The 26,357-nt window shown below is 35.9% G+C and overlaps 1 protein-coding gene across 1 annotated transcript in view; it reads right to left on the minus strand.

The window, feature by feature from the left end:
• Positions 1 to 11,070: 11,070 nt before the first annotated feature.
• Positions 11,071 to 26,357, minus strand: part of dnah2 (dynein, axonemal, heavy chain 2) — a 179,045-nt gene continuing 163,758 nt past the window's right edge. The window contains exons 84-88 of the mRNA XM_051115409.1: positions 25,228 to 25,342; positions 20,663 to 20,839; positions 17,110 to 17,181; positions 12,401 to 12,551; positions 11,071 to 12,296 (exon numbers count right to left, since the gene is read on the minus strand). Coding sequence (XP_050971366.1) covers positions 12,142 to 12,296; positions 12,401 to 12,551; positions 17,110 to 17,181; positions 20,663 to 20,839; positions 25,228 to 25,342 — 670 coding nt within the window. The 3' untranslated portion in view covers positions 11,071 to 12,141. The remainder of the gene's footprint in view (positions 12,297 to 12,400; positions 12,552 to 17,109; positions 17,182 to 20,662; positions 20,840 to 25,227; positions 25,343 to 26,357) is intronic.

The raw sequence follows: 26,357 nt of genomic DNA on the forward strand, positions 1-26,357 counted from the left end.
AAACAGTGATGCTGATCAAAATTGAACATTTGAAGTAAATGACCTTTTTAAGTGCAGGAACAAGGAGCAGTAACAGTAATTAAGAAACAAGTCAAGTCTTGACATTTTTCACAGTACAGTCATGCTTAAATCAAGAATCAAATATTTCTCTGTAGCTATTGACAGCTGACTATAATGACTTCAGACAACATACAAGTACCATATAAGATAAATGTCTAATCAGAGACACAACCAAGCACCACAATCTCAGCAAACCTGCATTAAAATAATGTGAAGGTGTTTGAGGGACATGAGAGCAGTGGGGCTGAAGGTCTATGGTAGTTGCTAGGTGGGGCGAGGTTGTTGAAGCAGGGATTGCTGTTGTTGTTGTTTTTGGGATGGTTGTTAGGTGGAGTGAGGTTACCAGGGTTCAGGTAACAAGAATGAAAGGTGTATTGTAATGTAAGATGAATCACTTGTTAATTACTACGCTGTTCATGGGGACATAGTGTCCTCTAGATACAGTGAGAGACTGGTTTGATTTTCAAATGCAAATGCAAATTTGCTCTTGTTTACAATGTGACCTGAACTGCAGAATTTACATTTTTCTTCTTTCAGGGTTGCCGCAGGATTTTTAAGCTCAAATTTAAAACTTTTTAAGACCTGCACAAAAAAATTAATACCATATGAGCAGGGTAGGGCAATGTTTATGGTTAAATATTAAACTGTAAAATGACTGTAAATTACTGTCAAAACTTATTTACAGATTTTTCACAAAAACAAAAAGTTTTATAAAATGATACACTTCACATTTCTTTAAAGTACCAATTTTTAAGAAAACAGATGAGTCAAAAAAATTACTTTTGTTAATTTAAACAATTATTAGCAATAAATGATTATATTAATTTAAAAAAACATACAAATACATGCTAGTGTTTAGATTTTTAAGATGAATTATCTTCTTAATGATCCACCAGTTCACATTTACAGCTCTGCATGTTTGCAGGGTAAAAACATGGGTCGCTTTTCGCTTCGTTCTGAACAAAAACAACCCCAATACTAAGTTCATGCAATACCGGAGGCTGCAGTTCTAGGACCACATTTCTAGGACCCCATTTTTTGGGACAGTGTCATCTAGCAATTCCATTCCAACAAAGAAACATCAAACAGACGCAAAGACTAGATCCATGGAAACTATTCATTCTGGCATAAACTTGAGTGTTCGAGGGAGTGTCAGCAATCTCCATTTAGCCTATTTAGCTGTCCAAAACAGTTCATTGTGCTGCTGGATGTTGTAAACTAGTGTTTGTATTCAAATTATTTTAAATTTATTAAAGTACTAATAAACACACTAATTTGTACACTAACTGTTTTACTGTTTACTGCACTTTGTTAAGTGCACTGTAAAAAATAAAAAACAATTTGTTGAGTCAGCTTAAAATAATTTGTTACCCTGCTGCCTTAAAATTTTAAGTTCAGTCAACTAAAATAAGTTTAGTCAACTTGAAATGTTAAGTTGTACTAAGTAACAACTTAGACATTTGTGTTTGCTGAACTTAACAGATGGGTAAGTAACCCAGCTGCCTTAAAATTTTAAGTTGATTCAACTCATATCTAAGTTGTCACTTTAACATAATTTAACATTTCAAGTTGAATAAACTTTTTTTGAGTTGACTGAACTTAAAATTTTAAGGCAGCCAGGTTACAAATTATTTTAAGTTGACTCAACAAATTGTTTTTTACAGTGTGGGTCACACATCAGGTATGAAGCGCTGCGGCTAATGAACTGAAGTCTAGAATATATTGAAATAAATTAGGTTAAATATTTCAAGAGGGTTACCCAGAGGTAAGTTTAGGGTTAGGAGTTGGTTAGGACAATAATTAAGTGTATACATTTAAACAACCACATACAGTATTTCCTTAAAAATAATAATATACAGAACTGAATAGCAAGTGCTATAAATAGTATGAGCTGTTAATGGATACACACGACAAATAAATAAATAAAATAAAATAAAAAAATAATTTAAAAAACTCCAGGGTCCTAGAAATGCGGTCCTGAAACTACAGTCTCCTGTATTGTAAGAATACCCTACTCAAAACAACAGGCTTATTGAAAATGCACATTCAATCTCTGCCAGCAGATGACGCATTCGGAACTGCAGACATGTGTTTCCGGTAACGTCAGTACACAAAGCAGCTCAGCACCGGATTTTGAACGTGCAACGCTCATGTTTATTTAATGAAATCATAGCCTTTTGAAGTTTAATCATTCCACTAAGCTGTATCGCAATTCTGGCCTTCCCGTGCCTAAAATTTAAGAACCTCTTAATCATAATTAAGACTTTCTTGTACGATTTAAGACTTTTTAGGACTTTTTAAGGACCCACAGGAACCCTGCCTTAAAAAAAAAGATAGTGTAATTGAACTGTGAAGTGAAACCAATGAGTATTCATAAAAAATCATTCAATTGTGTCAGTGTACCTCAGCTGGTTGTAAAGTGACCCAAGTCTGTTCTGATAGGTTCACAGAGAGCAAAACAATGCTAAATGTTAATAAATTGCAGTGAACTAAATAATAAAATTTGAACTATAATCATGTGTGGACTTTTGAAATCTGGGTCCTGAAGAAAAACAAATTGGGAAGTCCACTTCCAGAACAACAATTTACAGATAATGTACTCACCCCCTTGTAATCCATGATGTTCATGTCTTTCTTTCTTCAGTCGTAAAGAAATTATGGTTTTTGAGGAAAACATTTCAGGATTTTTATCCATATAATGGACTGATATGGTGCCCCGATTTTGAACTTCCAAAATGCAGTTTAAATGTGGCTTCAAACGATCCCAGCCGAGGAAGAAGGGTCTTATCTAGCGTAACGATCAGTTATTTTAATAAGAATAATACAATTTATATACTTTTTAATGCAAAACGCTCATCTTGTCTTACTCTGCCTGGACTGTTTTTGTTCCTGTTCATGACAGTTAGGGTATTTTCGAAAAATTCCCATCTCATGTTCTCCCTCAACTTTAACCTATATCGCTGTTTTACCTTTTTTGTTAAGGGTGTTTGATCTTCTTTGCATGTTCTCTTTGCAAAGACTGTGTCGGTACTTCTGCAGCGATGTAGGATGATTTTAAAATGATTTTTGAAGTTGAGGGAGAAAATACGATTGGAGTTTTTCGACATACCCTAACTGTCTTGAGTCAGAATACACAGAATAAAAAGTATTTAAATTGTATTTTTTATGTAAATAACTGATCGTTTCGCTAGATAAGACCCTACTTTCTCAGCTGGGATCGTTTGAAGCCGCATTTAAACTGCATTTTGGAAGTTCAAAATCGGGGCACCATAGCAGTCCATTATATGGGGAAAAAATGCTGAAATGTTTTCCTCAAAAAACATAATTTCTTTAGACTGAAGAAAGAAAGACATGAACATCGTGGATGACAAGGGGGTGAGTAAATTATCTGTAAATTGTTGTTCTGGAAGTGGACTTAAACTAATGTGCCTTTGTGGAGTTGGAAGTATCATAATTACCAGGTCATTTGTGTAATAACCAGCACATGAGTGACAGAGCAAAGTCACTACAGCACTACAGCATTGAAAAGATTGGAGACAGTATCATTAACACTCTATTTAGCAAGGATGCTTTAAGTTGATCAAAAGTGATGATAAAGGCATTTATAATTTTACAAAAGATTTCTATTTCACATAAATGCTGTTCTTCTGAACTTTCCATTCATCAAAGAAACCTGAATAAATTCTACTCAGCTGTTTTCAACGTAATAATAATAATGTTTTTAATCAGAAAGTCAGAATATTAGAATGATTTCTGAAGGATCGTGTGACTGGAGTAATGATGCTAAAAATTTAGTTTTGAAATCACAGGAATAAATAAATTTTTTAAATATATTCAAACAGAAAACAGTTATTTTAAATAGTAAAAAATACTTCAAAATTCGGCTGTTTTTTTGCTGTACTTTGAATCAATGCAGGCTTGCTGAGCAGAAGAGACTTCTTTAAAAAACATTAAAAATCTTACTGTTCAAAAACTTTTGATTGGTAGAGTAATAAGCGTATATATGGAGATTAGTGAGCAGAAGCAAGTCCGTATTAAAATATAATAAATGATTTGGCAAGTAAATTTAATTTTACATGCCGTATTTCAATCATTTCAAAAGGTGTTACCTAAATGCAACTATTGTAAACTTATTAATTCGATTTTCACTGCCAGCTTTATAACACAAACATGTTTTGATACGAAGCAGAAATAGTTGAATTCACACTCGGAAGTACAAGTTTCCCACTTGAAGACAGCATATCTTTTCTTAAAGGTGTACTCAGTAAGTTTATTGGTTTTCTTTTAGCTGGTCCCAATAGCACCAGCTGTTTAGGTTATACACTGACACCTTTAGACGTGGATGCACGACATCTGTTCAGTAACTGCTGTTGTTCTACAACAAAGCTGTTTTCTTCCTTACACATTTTATTAGCTGTTGTTTGATTCCAGTGCGGCAGTTGTGACCTTTGCAAGTTTGTGCTAAGCACTAAAAGTACCACATGAAGTATTAGTAAACACTTTTATTAACTGTGGTTATGGTTGTGGACTGGTCATGTGACGTCAGCAAGGTAGAAACCCGCTCCACGTAGACCGAAAAACTTTTTTCTACTTGACTAATATGAGTTGATATGAGCATACATAATTTTTGAACCTTAAGCACTATTTATACGGTGCAAAAAAAGTAATTAGTAAAATGAATGAGTGCACCTTTAACAGAAGACTAACCGCCGCCATGACCCTTCATTCTCTCCCTCCCAAAAGCGTGGCAAATCTAGAAAGCTCTGAGGGGAGGCGCTTTGAGTGGAGCCGCGGCGCCCCCCCTGCGGTCACACACAGGAAACACAGGAGGAAAAAAGGGGGCGGCGACGTACAGTCAGCAGAAGAGAGGAAGAGAAAAAACATGGCACAGAAAAAAATTCAAATGTTCTTCCTGGAAAATCTCTGATCCCGCCACAACTTAACCACATGACATTTCCGAAAGAAAACGCGACACCCTTGAGCGCCCACAGCCAGGCCCGAATCCCAAACAGCGATTATCTGACATTTAATTATTTAACTATGTGAAACCCTCACTTTTACAGCGCGGCTTGATTTACAAACTGCGAGATTTGGATTAACTACTGGTAAAAACACACATACACACTGTGATATACAGCATTTCTATACCAGACGATTGCACAATATTAAACTCCCACAGTCTTCCCGGTTAACTATGATCTCATTCGTGTTACTGGTAAAGGGTGGGCAACTTTATCCACCACTCATATAGAAACCAACACTCACTTTCTGTTTGCAACCGACACAAAATGACTGAATTTCTTCAACCTGCAAGGAAATTAAAGGCGGGAATTAATCAGTCCTCCTATACCATTAAGCCACGCCGGACGTGTTTCAGTGCATTTCACACCTAGTGACTCACGGCAACACGAAGGGCTATTACAATACAACAGGCGTAAGATGCTCAATCCATAAGCAGTGTTTACGTGGTGCATAAAGTCCAGAAAGTGTCTGTCCTTACCTGCTAATGCACGGAGGGTCAAACTGGGAGGTGGCTTCTGCTTCTTCTCGCATGTCCTCATTGTAAAAATGCGAGCTAAATAAGCAACTGCGCAGTTTCTTTCGGCTGGCGCCGTGAATGAACGGCGCCGCGCGCAATCCGCCAGCACCTTCATCATGTCATACATGAGCACATTTGAACCGCACACTGTAAAATGTCGGCGAAGCTGCGTTATGAAACCACTGTAAGAGGAGATGATGTGACACAAACATCAGCGCGCAAAATTGTTCCAGAGTCTTCCCCCCAAAAATGCACGCATCTCACGACTTCTCTGTGGTCTGCTAATCTGATGATGCGGTTTCGGCCAGGCGAGGATGTGGTGCCACGGCGCGGGTCCCTCATGTCCACTCACGAGTTTGATCTGAGGAGATGCGCGTTTGGAAATTGCGCAGTTTTTAATCCGCTGCAAACGCAGGCACTCCCCTCTCTCTCTCTCTCTTCGCTCTCCAGTATGTTTCCCCCTGCACTCTTTCGCTGCTTCCCCTTCGCTTCTTCTTTCTCCTCCTCCCTCGCACTCGTTTCCCCCCTCATGCAGGTTTATTTTCGGTGAACGAGTCTCTCTTGGACCCGCACCGCCCCGCCTCCGTTTCTCCCGGACGCTCAAGACTTCCAAATTCCACCATCACTCACTCCATCCGAGCAGAGAGCAGGGTGTCCGTTCTCAAGCCTGCTTTGGGGGGATAATGTGGGGCTGCTAGTGTTGATGGGGATGGATTGATTTTCTGTCATCTCTAGTGAATTAACCCTTTTGTTTTCTTAAGATCGTTTATGATATTTGTTCCGTGAAAACAGAGTACAGGAAACGTTTTTATACTGGAAACTGGGTTTTCTGACATTGTCGAAAGTGTCAGAGATGGGAAGTAACTGGTTGCATGTAATCTGGATTACGTAATCAGATTCCAAAAATAAAACAATTGTAATTAAATGACATTTTAAAATCCTCGGAATAAGACTACGGTTACTTTTTCATGGATTACATGATTATTTACACATATAGAATCATTTATTCATAATTAGTTTCTCCCTAATTCCCCTTTTTCATCTTTTACATTTTCCTTTCTATACACTCAGAAAGTCTTCCAGTTTGGTGGACATTCACACAGAGATTTACAAAAATCATCAGGTTTCAGGAGTGTTTTAATGTTGTGTCAGCTACTGATAAGCATTTTCAATTTTATTTAAATGATCACTGTTATTTAACCATGTATTTCTGTCTTTGGAAGGCTTTTGTTTTTCAAACACATTAAAATGCACAAATGTACAAATTCTGATCCTCTTTACCTAATATATTTACTTGAAGTACACCTGAGATTTTAAAATAAATATTTTAATAATTATCAATTTTGCATGTTCACTGGTTCTCTGACATTGGTTTTGGTCACATGACATGCAGGTCAACAAATATAACATTTCATTTTTCTTAATAAGTTTTTTATTTTGATTGTATGGTTTAATTATTAATTAAATATGATTTAATTCATTATTAGCTTCTCATGAAACTCATAAACCCCCTGCAGAAACCTTGACGTAATATAATGTTTAATGCACTTAATGCTGTTAATAACAACAAATGGAATATGTTTTTCTTACTTTTTGATTTTTTATGTGAATATGGTACAATATTATCCTGTTTAAATCAATGTGATAAACCAGTTAGATCTAAAGTAATCTAAAAGTAGTCTGATTATATTACTTAAAATGTGTAATGTAATGTAATTATGTTACTAAATTTTTTTAATGTATTTTTTTTAATTAATGATATTTTTTTGAATTTTAAATATATTTAAATATTTATTTTTAAGTTTTAAAAATGTTTACATTTAAAAGTATTTTTTTATTTTATTTTATGAATTAATTAATTAATTTTTTATTTTATTTTTTTGTTTAAGAAATAGTTTTTATAAAAAAAAAATACATTCTGGTCATGTGGATTCAATTTAAACCACACTAGGTGAACCTGACATGGGCTATTCATTTTAAAATAAATTCCAGCTTTCAATAAAAAAAAAACATTTACCTGCTATTTTCTACTAGAAAAAAATAAAATAAAATAATACTACTACAGCGCATTTCTAAATACCTGTAGTAGTGCAACAAATTAAATAAATGGATTTGTGCAAAAATAGTGGTCAATATGGACTGCTCCTATAAAATTAGTAATTTATTTGTAAAAAATATAATTATTTAAAATTATTATAAAATGTTAGGTAATATGAAATGCCCAAAATAATACATTTATTTAAAGTGTTACTCTTAAAAATGTACAATTTATAGGAAAAATATTATAAAATATTATTATTAAAGAAATATTTATACATTAGTTTTTCTCTTTTTTCAATAATGGTGTTTAAACCTATTGCACTTGATTTGATCAAGTTTTGATCAAACTGTGTTTTTGATACAAAAAAAAAAGCAGACTTGGAGAAACTTTATAAAAAATTAATAACAATATTTATAAATAACGTTTTGCACAACACAGTTTGGGACTAAATTTTTTTCATTAGTTTGGGGCCAAAAAATTCAACAGAGTGTCTTTAAACCAACTGCACTGCAAACAAGAATTAATTAATTTGAATGTTAATTGAATTAAAATTTTTAATTGAATGTTTTGTGGGTCAAATGTAATTCTTAGACAACAGAAGGGTTAATAGTTATTGCACAATGACACATGCCTCTTGGTTAGTTGTTGAGTTCAGGCCGTGTGCGTGTGTGCGTTTTCAGTGTATTCCTCCTGGAATGTCTGCGGTCGGTGCATCACTGCCATAATTGAATACACAGATGGAGGACGTTTGATGCAATACCATACAGAGAAGAGCTAACTCGATTATGTCGGTTCAAATGTAGCGAGACTCGGGACTGGTGTCCCCGAGGGACCCAAATCACTCGAAACGCAAATCAGATTGTCCACTTGTCTTCAGCTGGCGCTTGCAGACCATTATTAAGTTCTCATCTGGTGTTTGAGAGGGGGGTTCAGGACTCAGTTTTACACTGACGCTTTTGCATCTCTCCACGAGCTGCCCGGGAGCAACAAGTGTCAGATTCGTGTGAGGAAATGCGGGTTGTTTCTTGTGAACGACCCCTCTCACAGTCTCAATGGGTCTGAGGTGGGAACATCGGGGTGATGAATAAACCCTGGGGACTTCATCCTCCATTTGGCGACTCAAAAGATGTCTTTCTCTCCCTTCTTCTTTTTAACTTCCATTTTTTTAAGAAAAAAAAAATCTGAAGTACTCTAAAAGATTACAATGGCGCCTCGGAGGCCAATTTGAATGTGAATTAGACATGTTGCTATGAGCACCCCAACAACCAGTTAGAGGTACAGAGACACACAGACCTGTGGCTGAATAAAGAGCTCCTTACAGTCTGAGCAAGTCTGGCTCTTTCAGAAGAGGATGGCAGAGTGAATGCAGCCTTACACGGAGGCCACCCTCACTCTCCCCTTCCCTCAGAACTATTCTTCTGTTCCAGTTTCTCTGCTCTCTTGTTCTCTTCTTCCAAGAATTTCCCTCAATCTTATGAGTGTCCTGAGGAGATCGCTGCTTCTCTCCCCCCTTTGGCACTAAAGAATCACCTCGAATCATCGAGGTCCACGCCGACTGGAAAAGTGGAGTAAATGACCACAATTGTCAAATCTGAAGGAATAATTCCTTTGAAATTACTAATTGGATCACAGTTGCACAATTTTGAGAATGTTCTGAAATTATAGCGCCCTCTATTACTAGAAATTGGGCGTGTGAACTCCGATTGTCCTAGACTCATCTCGGAGTTGTTGTCAAAGCAACAGGTCTGTAGGTGCAAACCTACTGGGAAACAGGATTAGATTGTGGCTTCACCTCATTCTTACAAGAGCGCCCTTCTGTATCAAACCAAATAACAAATCCATTTAACATTTTACTTATTACTATTACTTAATAAAATGTTGAAGCCTCTATAGAACATCTTAACAACATATTAGAATGATTTCTGAAGAATAGTTTGTATTGGGTGCTGATAATTCTAATGAATTTGCCATCAAAGGAAAAAAATGCATACATAAAATTGCTAATAAAAAATTGAGTATATGAGTATATGCCTTTACTATTAAATATCTGTATGACCAAATAAAACCTCCACTAAAGTCAGATGTAACATCACAAATTCTATTTAAATCAAAACAACTGGCTTGCATTCCTCAAAAAATTCAAATAGTAGAAAATTGTCACTGTAAATGTGTTACTTCTCTAACACATCTACTGCTTACACAAGCGTTGATCACACTACAAACAAAACAAAACTATAACGCTATAAGAAACAGAAAAGATTCATTGTTTACCTGGGTATTTAGTCTATGATTAGATCACCTCACCTCTTATCTGAGAAGTTTTCGGGTTTGAGTCATTCGTTCATCACGTGACAGCCCCATAAGATATAAAACATAAAAACCCGAAGACCCGAAACAGGTGATCTAATTCCAGTACAGAACCTAATAGGATGTTGCGCATGCGCGACTGAACAAATCACTCCCCGAGAGGACTCGTTCTTCCCAAATCACATTAAATATTTGTTCAAAATGAACGAATCATTGTGCTACACGAGCTTTTGTGCTTAAAAAGTATACAAATCTTTATTTTTCGGAAAAAATGACCAATCATTTCGCTGGATAAGACCCTTCTTCCTCGGCTGGGATCGTTTAGAGCCTTTTGAGGCTGCATTTCAACTACATTTTGGAAGTTCAAAATCGGGGGCACAATTGAAGTCCATTATATGAAGAAAAATCCTTAAATGTTTTCCTCAAAAACCATAATTTCTTTACGACTGAAGACAGAAAGACATGAACATCCTGGATGACAAGGGGGTGAGTAAATTATTTGTAAATTGAACTGAATAAATAAAACAGCACAGTTCAGTTCATTTCTGAGATCTAAGCAAAAATGCCACCTTGTGGCTGAATCTCACAAAATTGGATACACAGCCTATTGCTGACATCCTGCAGGCATATACTGAATTACATGCTGACAGCCCAATCAAATGAAATTATTGGTTGTTTTATGTATAAATCCATCAGGAATTGAAGTTGGGGATTGTGAATGAACAGTGCTCTTTCCACCTTCAATATCATGACTGATGTGCCCTTGAGCAAGGCACCGAACCCCCAATTGCTCCCTGGGTGCTGGAGCAATGGCTGCCAACTGCTCCAGGTGTGTGTTCACAGTGAGTGTGTGTGTGTTTGTTCACTTCTCACTGCTGTATGTGCACTTGTGATGGGTTAAATGCAGAGCACCAATTTCGAGTATGGGTTGACAATACATGACAATACGTCACGACTTTTACTTCACTTTCATATATACATTGCCAGTCAAAAGTTTGGGATCAGTAAGATTTTAATGTATTTTAAATACGTTTCTAATGCTCATCAAGGCTGCATTTATTTATTTGATCACAAATACAGAAAAAAATTGAATTGTGAAATATTATTACTATGAAAAACAATGTTCTTCTACTTTAATATATATTAAAAATCTCAATTATTTTTATGATCAAAGCTGAATTTATTTTTTTCATTTCATTACATAATTACTCCAGTATTCAGTGTCACATGATCCTTCAGAAATCATTATAATATACTGATTTATTATCAGTGCTGCAGTTGTGTTGCTCAATATTTTTTTGGAAACTGTGATGCTTTTTTTAGGATTCTTTGATGAATAAAAAGTTAAAAAGAACAGTACTTATTTAAAGTAGTTTTTTTTTTTTTTTTTTTTTTTTTTTTTTTTTTTTAATCTATTTAATCTGGGGTCAGTAAATTTTATTCTTTCTTTTTTTGAAAGAAATTAATACTTTTATTCACCAAGGATGTTAAAAAAAAGAAAAGTGATAGCATAGATTTACATGGTTAGAAAAGATTAAAATTTTAAATGAATGCTGTTCTTTTTAACTTGAAAGAATCCTGAAAAAAAAAAATCACAGGTTCCAAAAAATATTTTGGCAGAACAACTGATTCCAACACTGATAATTCTAATAATAAATCAGCTTTTTAGAATGATTTCTGAAGGATCATGTGACACTTAAGACTGGGGTGACAGCTGATAAAAATTCAGCTTTGCATCACAGGAATAAATTATATTTTGAAGTATATTAAAAGAAAAAAACATTATTTTATATTGTAATAACATATTGCAGTATTATTGTTTTTTTTTTTTTCTGTATTTTTGATCAAATAAATGCAGTCTTGATGAGCATAAGAGACTTCTTTAAAAAACATTACAAGTCTTACTAATCCCAAACTTTTGTGCAGTACTGTCTATATATATATAAATATATCCGGAAAATCTGCAACACTGAATGAGAAAATTCTGAGCTGTTTTATTTGACACATTTAAATTATTTCACAATTCCTCAAGTTTTCATTTCAGGTCTTGGGTTTAGCACACTTAATTCTCTTCTTAAATTAAATTGACTCTGTATATAAGTGTGTGTATAACAAGTGCTTGTCCTCTGTTGTGCACTGTATAAAATTAGACATGGAGTGTTAATCAAGTGTCACTGAAAGTGTGAGTGTGTGTTTAGTTATCGAGGCTCATGAGCAGAGCGGTTCCTCTCTTGATCCAGTGATCGTAAGGCGCAGCTCCAGACTTTAGATCCACTGCCACCACGAATGACGGCCGACCACTACCGCCGGACCGCACAGGGTAGTAATAGCAGGGACAGGAGTACATATCTGCACACACAAACACCTGAAAATTACTGAATGTACGGACATCAAGTTGACAGCTGAATTCAAGAGAGAGGATGCAGTAGCACAGGGATATGTGTAAGACTCACTCTTGGCGACCCTCTTTCGGCTCTCCACGGGTTTGAAGTGGATGGAGGGCATGGGGCACACCAGCTGCATGGGGTCTGCCTCCACCAGACAGGAAGCTTTCTTATCCCAGCCCGCCCCCTCCAGATACAGCCCCTGGATGAACACTCCATCCTGGAGGAGAGAGGGGGAAAAACAAGTGGTCGAGTGCAAAACAATGACACTGAAAGAGGACACGCAGCAGTCTCCAGTGCAAGAATTTAACTAGGAAAAAAACGTGTGAGTATTTTAAAGGGATAGCTCACCCAAAATTAAAAATTCTGTCATTAATTACTCAATCTCATGTTGTTTCAAACCTGTAAGACCTTCATTCATTTTAACATAAATTAAGATATTTTTGATGAAATCTGAGAGGTTTCTGACCCTGCATAGACAGCAACGCTACTGACACGTTCAGGGTCCGAAAAGGTCATAAGGGCATTAATTTTATGAAGTTACAAGAATACTTTCTGTGTGCAAAGAAAACAAAATTAACGACTTCATTCAACTATTTCTTCTATTTTTGTAGCTTCATAAAATAAATGTTAAACCACTGATGTCCTTACTACTCTTCTGGGCCTTGAATGTGTCGGTTGCATTGCTGTCTGTGCAGGGTCAAAAACGTGCGGTTTCTTCATTAGGGCGACAGGGTGATGCACTACCAAAGCACAAAAGGAAGGGTTTTTTTGTCTTTCACATTCAATCACAGTGTTATGCTAGTTTTTACTGTTCTAGACTGTTTGTTCTGCCTCTGGATATATAATCCAATCATCGTTGCCTCTGGATATGTAGTCCAGTTACGTTCTGTCTGGTACTGCCCCTTTTTGGGCGATTTCTCTCAGACTGAGAAACCAGTATTCTACCAGTGAAGTTTTGATGGATGACAATTGTAATGGAGGTAAAGACGATCACAGTGACATACAGAAAGGGTACACTATTAGACGCACGAGTCTGTTATTATTAGTGTGCAAATAAACAGGCTGGCTTTATGAGCACATTTCAGTATGGTTGCGTGTCTGGCAAGTGTTTTATAATGGACATTTGCTGAAGAAGTGTGTTTTTATTGGAGTAGACAGTATTATTTACATTGCTCTCCAAAAGTTTGGAAACACCCTAGACAAGTGGGGGTTTGGACAATATTGGCATGAATCCTTTTTAATTTGTGATAATTTTGCACTGATAAGGGACAACACAAATTACGAAAACATATTTTATTACATAAACAGTTTATACATATAAAAAAACTTAAATTTTCGATTCATCAAAATATCCAGCATTAGCAGCTATTACAGCTCTGCATAATCTGGGCCTAAATTCATTGCATTCTAAACTTAATTATGAAGGTGTGCTGACCCAAAAATCTTTTAAAAACCTGGGCCAAGATTAACCCTGTAACCAGGCATCACAGCCGGCAAAGGGGCATGTCTGACTTTGACATGTATATATTGCCATTATTATGTAATCAAAATGAAAATTATTATTGCTGGTCTTTAATGATAATGTCAAGTTACTTTAATGTATTTGCACCAAAAAATGATAAGGATTTATGCTGATATCGTCCAAAACCACACTTTGCCAGGGGTGTTTTCAAACTTTTGGAGGGCAGTGTATATCGGCATCAACTCTCAAAGTGACAAAGGAACTGTTCAATGGTCTTGGTGAGCTTCCTTCAGATCACCATATTTGACAAATTCAAAATGTTTTTATTTACTTTCTTTTTTGTGTGTTTTGCTCTGTTTAATAATTCTGAATAGAGATTTGTATATATTTATATAAATTTAATTCGACTGGGATAGTGGTCTGTTGGTGTCTCCATGTGGTCCTGCTTGGTATTACAGCTTGACTTGTCGTTATTTATGTATGTATAGAAAATGGTCTAAACAAATGTAACATTTATTTATTTTTTCTCACAGATTTTGCTGTTGCACTGTATACATCAATTTTGAATTATTATTAAAATTAAAAACAAAATGTTTTAATTTTTTTTCTTGAAAAAAGCTTGCAGAAAATATAGTTTTGTGAGAATCGTCCTCAGTCTTGAATTTGAATTTTAAGTCTTAATACTTTTCCATTTGTTATACTGGGATAAATCATACTGAGATGTGTGCTAAAATTGTTGGATGTGGTGCCCCACGTAGAAAATTTGCCACCAGCAGCCACTGGTCAGAAAGCTCTCAGACTTCATCAAAAATATCTTAATTTGTGTTCCGAGGATAAACAAAGGTATTACAGCATTTGGAATAACATGATGCTGAGTACACTCTTAAAAAGAAAGGTGCTCAAAAGGTTCCTCTGTCAGACCCTTTGGACTGTTTTGTGTGTGTTTTCCCTGTATTGACCTTATTTGGTCTTCCTGTTCCGTTTCTTATTATTTAAGTAACTGTTTGATTGCTCACCTGTCTCCCCCTGATTGGTTGTTTCCATGTACAGTACCGTTCAAAAGTTTGGGGTCAGTACATTTTTATTGTTTTTTTTTTTTTTTTTTTTTTTTTTTTTTAAGAAATTAATACTTTTATTCACCAAGGATGTATTAAGTTAATAATTAAAAGTTTATCAAAAGTTAATAATAAATAATTTACATTGTTATAAAATATTTATATTTTGAATAAACACTGTACTTTTTAAACTTGTTATTCATGAAAGAATCCTGAAAAAAAAAATCACAGGTTCCAAAAAATATTTGGCAGCACAACTGTTGATATTATCCAACATTGATCATTCTAATAATAAATCCGCATATTAGAATGATTTCTGAAGGATCATGTGACACTTAAGACTGGAGTAACAGCTGATAAAAATTCAGCTTTTCATCACAGGAATAAATTCTATTTTAAAGTATGTTAAAATAAAAAACATTATTTTATATTGTAAAAACATTTTGCAATATTACTGTTTTTTTTCTATATTTTAATCAAATAAATGCAGCCTTGATGAGCATAAGAGACTTCTTTAAAGACTATTACAAGTCTTACTGACCCCAAACTTTTGAACGGTAGTGTATATAAGTTTGGTTGTGTTCCTGTTCAGATCGTCGGTTCTTAATGTCTTTTTACGTTGTGTTCGCTGGTTCCCTACTGTTTCCTGTTTGTTCCTATTTCCCTGTGGATTATATTAATAAACTCATGCATCGGACCTCCTTGCTCCTCCTCGTCATTCCCCATACGCAACAGCGTGACATCCTCACAATAATGCCATAGAAGAACCATTTTTGCTTCTACAAAGAACCATTTAGTCAAAGGTTCTTTAAAGAACCATCTCTTTCTTACCTTTTTATAATCTGAAGAACCTTCTTTCACCACAAAGAACCTTTTGTGAAACAGAAAGGTTTTTCAGATGTTAAAGGTTCTTTATGAAACCACTTAGAAAAAAAGATTGTTCTATGGCATTGTGAAGCACCTTTATTTTTAAGTGTGTAATTAATGACAGAATTTTCATTTTTGGGTGAACCAGCATGAGAACTAGTGATGACCAATTAAAAAATCGAAACAAAAAAATTCATATCAAATATCATAAGTATGCAAACTCCATATTTAAGCATGCATCGAAATTACATTTCACACAGTAATTTATGTTTTCGATCAATGTCAGCAGAGTTTAAGGGGGTGTTTACACAGAATTTGTTCTTACAACACATCTACATGTTTAAAAATTGTCAGTCAGTTCACACATACATGAACGTTTTGGCCGTTCCATCGCATTATGCTGTTTTTAAGATGCTGTGTTATAATAGAGAAAATCTCTCTAAACCCCTGCGCTGTCAGATTTTTAAAATGTTTTTGATCACAAAAAATGTATCCTGTTTTGATACGAAAATAAAGATACATTGTTAAAATATTAATTGGGTCTGGGAGTATACAGTCAAATAAATGAAAAAATATTGTTGATCCATACCTTCATAGTAGAAGGATGCATTTTTGTTCAACAAATAATTAGACTTTACCTCAACTACAGCATATAGACATGAAATGTGATGCACTCTGTGCATCTCGCACAGATATACAGTTACCTTCAGTTATTCACATTAAGAAACACTATACAAAGTTACATAATTAATCATATACATTTAAATAATTATGAACTCAATTTTTTTCAGTGAGGATGCATAATTGAACAAAAGTGACAGTAAAGACATTTATAATGGTATAAAAAATGTATATTTCAAATAAATGCTGTTCTTTTTACTTTCTATTTATCAGTAAATCCTGAAAAACCTTTTTTTCAGAAATACTAAGCAAGTGACGTGATACTGAAGACTGAGTAACTGATGCTGAAAAATACATTTTAAAATAAATACATATAAAAACATTTTCAATTTGAATAATATTTCACAATAGAAAACGGTTATTTTTTAAATAGTTATTTTAATAATAGTTCACAATATTGTGTTATAATACAGTATTGTAATACCGCCTTGGGGAGCAAAAGAGACTTCTTTAAAAAAACATACAATTTTTTTTAATGACCCCAAACTTTTAAATATAATACAGCTGAATGTTTATGTACTACTAACAATAGTCAAGAAGATATTTGTGCTCCCAAAAACTACTAAACAATTAAAAATGTGGGCTGTTTTTTTGTTTTGGAGGCATGCCACATGAGTAGTGAGACAGAGAGACAGCAAGCGAAACTGAGCGAGATGCAAATGTCAGGTGCATCAGCTCCTAATGGACAGCGGATGGCAGCAGTTACTCACCTTGGGAGGGGAAAGCAGATTCTTGTCATCCAGAGTGACAGTGAACTCCCAGGATAGAGTGTCTACAGACACCTGCACAGAAAACACAATACTGATATCAGAATCACTGCCAGCAGAAAAAAACTCTCTCTCTCCACATACACACACACACACACGGTTACAGTACTGCCAAGATACGGCCACTTTGAGTGTATCTTCAGTTCTTGCTAGCCACCTGTCGGTGTGTGGGGACATTACACATTAGGACATTTGTTTTTCAGTCCATTTGCTGCAGAATTGGCTGCCCCGAAGCGTCGCAGGTGTCTCTTGATCATCAGATGCAGCTCATTTTCCTGCTATGCTCCTGAAGCTATTGAGCAGCTGAGCAGAGTGTGATTTTGGGGGAGCGTGTGAGAAAACTCCTGTTTGCAGATCCCAAAAGAAACCGAGAATAAACATCATCACTGGGGCATTAGAAAGGTAATGGAGCAGGACTGTGCAGTGTCCTCTGCAGAATGTGTGAGTAAGTGAATGTGAATGTGAATGTAATGCTGTAAAAATGTGCTACCGTGCATTTTACTCGATTATAAACTGACGATTTGGTGTAATTGAAGTCCATATGAGAAATATAATGCTGCATTTAAAAAAAAAAATCCTCTTGGGAAGTTTCCACTTGTGAGTTTGGAAACTGTAATTATAAAGTGATTTGTTCAGAATAAAATGAGCACATAGAGCAATTTCATACTTCTTTCTCTCTCTTCAAATCCCCAGGAAGATGTTTTAGAGGCTGATGCACTAAAGTGAAGTGCAGAGGACTGACATTAGCTGTGTAATTGATGCTTTAACTGTGCATTTTATCATTCTTGTGCTTCTACAGAGAATGATGGGAATTACTGCTTAGACACAAGCCTGTTGCCTCATAATCCGGCTGTTAATGCAGTTGTACTGCATTTTGTGGTAGGATTTATTGATATTCATTATTAATAGTACACACAATGCATAGAAATCAATTGGAACTTATTGCAATCAATAGGAATTTTTTAAACAAATAGAAATTTGTTTCTGCCATGATTTTTTAAAGTGATAGTTTGGACAAAAATCATTATTTACTTTAAAATAAATATTCATGTACAAAAGAAGATGTTTTTAAAATGTTGCATTGTTGTTTTGACGATACAGTGAAAGTTGTTTTTGACCCCACTGACTTTCATTACATGGATTCTGAATCTGGTTAGTTGCCTAGTTACTTCAAGTAGTTATACTACCATTCAAAAGTTTGCGGTCAGTAAGTATTGTTAACCTTTTTGAAAGAAAGTCTCTTGCTCACCAAGGCAGCATTTATTTAATCAAAAACAAGTAAAACAGTAATATTGTGAAATACTATTAAAATAGTCTAAATAAAGTAAAATATATTTTACATTTTTATTTTTTTCTTTGATGACAAAGCCACATTTTTAGCAGCATTTATGCCAGTGTCACATAATGCTTCAGAAATCATTCTAATATGCTGATTTGCTGCTCAAGAAACATTTTTGATTACCAATGTTAAAAAATGTTATGCTGTTTAATATTTTTTTGTGGAAACCATGACTTTCTTTCAGTGTTCTTTGATGAATATAAAGCTACAAAACTGCATTTATTTAAAATAGAAAGTCTTTACTATGACTTTTGATCAATTTAATTGTCCTTGCTGAATAAAAGTATCAATTCCTTAGGTTGTGTTCATGCTTGTCATGTGTGGTTCGATTAAAACAAACTCTGGTACGATTGCTCTGTTAGTGCGGTTCATTTGAGTAAATGTGAACGCTGTCATCCGAAACCTGGTGCGCATCAAACAAACGGACCGAGACCATTAAAAAGATGGGTCTCAGTCCGCTTCCAAATGAACTCTGGTGCGGTTCGAAAGAAATATGAATGCAACACGGACCAAATACTTCTAAACGAACCAAAAACAGAAAGTAATGACAAGATGCAATGCTATGTGACATGATTTCACGAAGGGATCAAGCAGTGTATCCAAAACAAAATGAGCAGAGGGCAAATGTGAAACAACGAGAAGGTAAAGTGTCTTTTATGAGCTCTTTGTGAGTTCGCAGGTGGTGAAAATAAAATCATGTACATGCAACAATGAGCACGCTTAGTCCAGCAGACGGCATTAAGTGTAATCGACTTAAAGGAGAAGTCCAGAACAAAAACGTACATATATTGTACTCACACCCTTGTCATCCAAGATGTTCATGTCTTTCTTTCTTCAGTCACAAAGAAACTATGTTTTTTGAGGAAGACATTTCAGGATTTTTCTCCATATAGTGGACTTCTATGGTGCCCCGAGTTTGAACTTCCAAAATGTAGTTTAAATGCGGCTTCAAACGATCCCAGATGCATATGTAAACAATCCCAGCCAAGAAAGAAGGGTCTTATCTAGCGAAATGATCAGTAATTTTCATAAAAATAATATAATTTATATACTTTTTAATGTCAAACAATCATCTTCTCTGCCTCAACTCAGTTTTTTCTGATTCATGACAGTTAGGGGGTATGTCGAAAAACTCCCATCTCATGTTCTCCCTCTACTTCAAAATCGCCCAGTATCGCTGTTTTACCTTTTTTGTTAAGGATGTTTGATCTTCTTTACATGTTCACTTTGCAAAGACTGGGTCGGTACTTCTGCAGCGATGTAGGATGATTTTGAAATGATTTTTGAAGTTGAGGGAGAAAATACAATCTGAGTTTTTCGACATACCCTGTCTTGAGCCAGAATACACAGAGTTCAGGAAGAGCAAGACGAGCGTTTGAGATTAAAAAGTATTTAAATTGTACTTTTTAAATGAAAATAACTGATCGTTTCACTAGATAAGACCCTTATTCCTCGGCTGGGATCGTTTACAACTGCATTTGGGATCGTTTGAAGCCGCATTTAAACTGCATTTTGGAAGTTCAAACTCGGGGCACCACAGCAGTCATTACATGGAGAAAAATCCTGAAATGTTTTCTTTAAAAAACATAATTTCTTTACGACTGAAGAAAGAAAGACATGAACATCTTGGATGACAAGGGGTGAGTACATTATTTGTACATTTTTGTTCTGGAAGTGGACTTCTGTGGTCAGCAGACCGATCAGTGAATGGGTACTTTAATGTCACACACCCGCAGCGCCACTTTAAGTCGAACGCACCTTTTGCTTTTGTTTGGAACATTCGGTGAGTTGGAACACCCGGCCAATCAAGTTGTCAACGTATCACTATGCCTCTAGGTTCGGTATCTTTAGGTTCACTGTCAAAAATGCCAGTGTGAACGCTAAGTGGACCAGGACCAAATGTGTAATTTTCCTTTTTGGTCCAGATCAAATGAACCGAACTACAAGTGTGAACACCCTTAAAAAAATCTTATTGACACCAAACTTTTGAATAGTAGTATATCATTGACTAAGCTGAGTAAGTATAAGAGGACACTAAAGAGTCTTCACCACATGTGTTTGATATCCTGAGAGTGTGCTAAGACTCCGTTAAGTATGTGTGAATATGTATGAGTCTCATGATGTGTTGTTGACTTTACGTGTGTGTGCGAGTCTCACGTTGTTCTGGCGTGCAGAGCTCTGCAGTACAGCGGTGAGGAAGCCCGTAGGGAAGGTGAATCCAGACAGCCAGAAGAGGACAGGAGGGTGAGCAGTTTCCGCCCAGCGAGCAAACTGGTCCACGCGCTGGCACAGGTCCCTCGTCCAAGACGCCAAGGGCTTCAGAGACGGATACGCCTAAGGATGAAGAGCGTCTTATTACTGATGCGTGTCTTTTTTAGTGGTGTAATTAAAATGATCTTACTGTTCTGCAACAGTATTTGCTCTCAGCAGGAACTTGACACCAGATGAATGAAATCTCGTCAAAGGCATAACATCAACTTCAAACAGAACAAAATAGCTTAGTGACATCTATCTCCGCTTACAGTAAGGCCTTTCATTGAGTATTGTGTAACTCAGAGTTCAGCTGGTTTATGAGAACCGCCGCTCAAGGCCATTGAGAGGATACAAAGGAAGAGTTTCTGTGGGTTTGGATGAGATGCATTACTGACTGTCATGAAGAATATCTTGACTGGCTGAACCGCTGAATATAATATTAAGCCTGGACTTGAAAGATTTTTAAACAAATCTTACATAACCAGTTCCAATTGAGCAATTAAACTAACATAAATCTGACGGTGCAGAACAGTACGGTGCAATGTTTTCTGGAATTCCTGGGACTGAAGAAATGATTCACCCTTCAATGTTATTTTTGGTGTTCAAACAACAAAGATATTTGGATTTGATAAAAAAAAGAAGAAGAAGAATCAAACGTGAGTGTGGCTTGTGCCAAAGGAATTAGCATTTCAAACGCAGCGACTGCCACACAGCACTAGGAAAATACTCATGATTAGTTTCATTTCACGCTGCGCCATAAAAAAACCTTTATGCGTTTAGGTTTTCGCTGGCATGAAAATTAGAACGTTTTGAGATATTTCTAGGCAGAATAAATGCTGTCGCTTTTACCCTTTAAAACTGGGACAACATGGAGTGATATAAATGAGGATAAAAGGTTTTGATGGAGTATCTGCTGATGTTTTAATCTGATCTAGCACTCAAGAGCAGTAGTTCCCAAACTTTCCCACCACCCACGCACCAAATTGAAGCTGTGCATGAAAATGGGGTGCCCTAAATAACCCATCAAACCCTTGCTCTCACAACGCAGCACAGAGGTAGTATAAATGTATTTACAAATTAATAACAATCTTGGGAACAAGTGCATGATGTCCATTGTTGATTTTTTCTAGGCAGTTTTCTAGGCTTTAAACTAGGCAGTTTAAAGACAGATTTGGTCAAACAGACACATTTCAGCACCACTGAACAAGGATTGACAAAGAAATAAAAGCAAATAGTCATATAGAATGCTATTAGAAATGACAAATAAATGATGAACTGTCCTGCAGAGATCAGCTAGCGTTAAGGGCACATGCATTAATGAATTACACATAACTTAATTTGTTTTTATTAACATAATCTTGTGCTTTCCGCACAGGTGATTAAAACTTTGAACTTTTGAACATCAGTTTTAATTTTGTTGATCAATAATTTTCATCATAATTTACATCAACAACATTTTTCACAGACGATAATGAAATGAAAACTTGTTTTGAACAACAAAAACTGACAAAAATCTACTGACATTTTCGTCCATGAATAAAGAGGTGAAAAGAGATTCATTTAGAACGAATCTGTTGTGTAGTTAGAGGGTTAGATCATACTATGAACTATATCACAGTCTATTGATCTATCCAGCGGGACATAAGGTAGAATACATTTGCTGCACATTTCATAAAACGTCAAAAATGTCAATATCTGGGATTAAGAGAAGAGCAGACATATGGATAAATATGAAAACGCAAAAGTGAACTCAATTCAGTCTGGTTTTCTGAGCGCACACACAGCACATGAGTACTCTTTCATGTCTCATGAACGGAGAAATACACACAAAATGATTTCAAATTGTCCGTTTTGACAAGTATTAATGTAAATATACTCAGTTATATCTTAGGTGAATGTAAACAGTTGTGAGAATATCGGATGTGCATCAGTACATTGCATCCTTACATTTGGTTTTAAAGGACAGCAGCCTAATTTAGTTGCTACTGTGGCATTGATGTTAATCAAGCAACAAAAGAAAGGCAGAAAATCACTCACTGCTCTTGACTGAATCACTTCAGTAGCGTTAATAAAATTTAATCTAAAGTTATTTATGTAAATAAATATGTCTGCTTGAAAGAATGAAGAATGTGGTAAACAAGTTGTTATAAAAGAATGCATAATTAGCCTATATAACCATTGGTATTTCACTGAAAAGAAGACCATTTTCTTGTTTCTTTATGAGAAGTGGTTTCATTCAGTTTTAATATAAAGGCATGTTGCGTGCCACAGCAGGTAAATCTGCCTATCATGATAAAACCTCAACATCAAACCTATACAATGAGTTTGCTAATTTAGAGAAATGCTTAATAAATGCAATACACAGTAAGAAAACCCATTAAAAAATCTTATGATATTTACTTGACTAAAACTAGAATAAACTAAAACAATTCAGATGACTAAAATATGACTAAACCTAAATGGCATTTTAGTCAAAAGACAATGACTAAGATTGGCACAAGTGTTGGCACAATCAACTAAAACAAAAAACTAAAGTTATTTAGTTTTTATTTAGTTTTTAGTCATTTATTACACTATTTATTAATCTTTGTTAATAAAAATACAGTTGTTCATTGTTGATGTTAGTTCACAGAGCATTAAGTGATGTTAACAAACACACCTTGTGATTTTAATAATGCACTAAAAATGCTAAATATGCTGTAGAAGTATTATTCATTCTTAGTTCATGTTAACTAATGTAGTTAACTAATGTTAACTAACAAACCTTATTGTAAAGTGTTACCAAAAAAAACTAATAAGAAGAACAGAAAATTAATAAATGTAAACTGAAAATACAAAAATAAAAGCTTATTTGACATTTTAACTATTACTGAAAGTATGTAAATAACAGTTATTGGTACATGGACCTACATTTTGCACTTTTTTTGCATTTTGTTTTCAGTAAGGAAAATTAACCTATGAAAATAAGCAGAGGTATTTGAGTTTGTAAAACTCTAATTTAGCTCTGCCAGTAATGCTTGTAATGTCAAATTTTATCAATCAATAAGCTAACATGAATGACATCAGAAGTAATTTTCCACCATTACATCTGTTTTCTTCAGTGCATTACAGGTATGAAAGCCTGGAGCTAACTGTGAAATAAAGACAAAACGTAAGACATAAAATCTCAATTGTGAGACATAAAGTCATAATTCTGAGATATAAAGCCACCACTATGAGAGATAAAACTGCAGGAAACAAAGTCACAATTATCTTTTTAATTATTCATTTTTCCTTAGAAATGGGCTTCTACAAATTAGAAACCACTGATCCAAGGTCAGCGGAAAAAGAACACCAGATTCAATAAATGGTGTGAGTGTTATCTTTTAATAGCCTTTAAGGTCGCAACGGGTTATGTCAACAGTGTCAAAGTGACGTATGAGGCCTGACACCTTCACCACTCACAAGCCAGCAGTTATAAAGAGCATGAAAGAACGGAAGATGGGAGAAAAAAAAAGAAATGATGAGTGAAGAACAGCAGAGAGAGTCAGCGGCAAATGAAAGTCATACATCTCAGCAGAGATACAACGAGTCGCTGCCAAAATATAACACTGGACAGAGACAGAGGAACTGTGCGTTCAGTGTTAAAGATAGGCTGATGGATGGAGAGAGAAAGAAAGAGAAAAAGAAAAAGACAGTAATGAGGCACCGCAGACGGCAGAAGGACAGTCCCAGCTGGAGAGGAAGTCTTAATGGATGCTCTCCACTTATTTTGTAAAAGAGGTGCAGAAAGACGGAGAACGAGACAGAATAGACCGATGGACGGATTGCCATTTGGATCGGTATATAGGCCATACGCTTACGGAAGATCTTCAAGTAAACATGGGTTTGTTTATTCAGTTTATTTGAGGCCAGTTACCCTCAGCATTGATCCAAGAAGCGTACAAGAGCACAAATCTACATCAGAATAATAAGGCTGTACTGTACACACAAGGTCTAACTTACAAGACTGCCCTTGTTGACCTAAACACACACACAATTTTTCTTGCATTCTTGACATGAATGGGTCAGCTCTCAGTCGATAACAAACACAAAGAGTGTTTAAACCCAAGATGAGTGTGTGTGTAATCCTCTCAACCATTCATTCACACACTTCTGTTGCTCTCCGCTGAACACACACCTCTGACCTCACGGCCCACTTTCACACACTCACGCAGGGCTGTGTTACAACTACAACACGACCTGGTGTGTGTGATACATAGAGTTATAGTCACTGTTCCAAAACCTAGTCAGATGCTTACCTAGATAGCATTTTAAAGGGAGCAAGTGTTACCCTCTAAGATAACTTGTTTTAGCTGAATTGTAAGCATTGCATGCATTCTATGCAGAGAAGGCAATCCCAGATATTTTATTGCATTTTTAATCAAATAAATGCAGCCTTGGTGGGAAAAAATACTGGTAAATGGTAGCGTATAGATGTTCTCTTTTACCTTTTCCCAGAGAGGAGGCACACGGGCATCGTGGATATAGTGAAATGTCTCCTCTAGACTGCTGGACATCACAACTAGACCTTTAATGCCTTTCTCCAGCTCTAAGAGAGACAATCTACACACACAAATATAGCATGGTTAGCATGTTAATATTAATAATCACATTTGAGTCTGGACCACAAAACCAGTCTTAAGTAGCATGGGGTATATTTGTAGCAATCTGCAAAAACATATTGTATGGGTCAAAATTATCGATATTCTTTTATGCCATAAACCATTGGGATATTAAGTAAAGATTATTTTTCATGAAAATATTTTGGTCCGAAAACCAGTCAGTATCTGGTGTGACCACCATTTGCCTCATGCAGTGCAACACATCTCCTTCACATAGAGTTGATCAGGTTGTTGATTGTGGCCTGTGGAATGTTGGTCCACTCCTCTTCAATGAATGTGCAAAGTTGCAGGATATTGGCAGGAACTGGAACACGCTGTCGTATGGGCCTCAGGATCTTGTCACGGTATCTCTGTGCATTCAAAATGCCATCAATAAAATGCACCTGTGTTCGTTGTCCATAACATACGCCTGCCTATACCATAACCGCACCGCCACCATTGGCCACTCGATCTACAATGTTGACATCAGCAAACCGCTCCCCCACACGACGCCATACACGCTGTCTGCCATCTGCCCTGAACAGTGGAAACCGTTTTCTGACAGTTTGTGCAAAAATTCTTTGGTTATGCAAACCGATTGTTGCAGCAGCTGTCCGGGTGGCTGGTCTCAGACGATCTTGGAGGTGAAGATGCTGGATGTGGAGGTCCTGGGCTGGTGTGGTTACACGTAGTCTGTGGTTGTGAGGCCGGTTGGATGTACTGCCAAATTCTCTGAAATGCCTTTGGAGACAACTTATGGTAGAGAAATAAACATTCAATTCACGGGCAACAGCTCTGGTGGACATTCCTGCAGTCAGCATGCCAATTGCACGCTTCTTCAAAACTTGCGACATCTGTGGCATTGTGCTGTGTGATAAAACTGCACATTTTAGAGTGGCCTTTTATTGTGGCCAGCCTAAGGCACACCTGTGCAATAATCATGCTGTCTAATCAGCATCTTGATATGCCACACCTGT

Source organism: Labeo rohita, chromosome 7 (genome assembly GCF_022985175.1).
Source record: "Labeo rohita strain BAU-BD-2019 chromosome 7, IGBB_LRoh.1.0, whole genome shotgun sequence".
Lineage (NCBI taxonomy): Eukaryota > Metazoa > Chordata > Actinopteri > Cypriniformes > Cyprinidae > Labeo > Labeo rohita.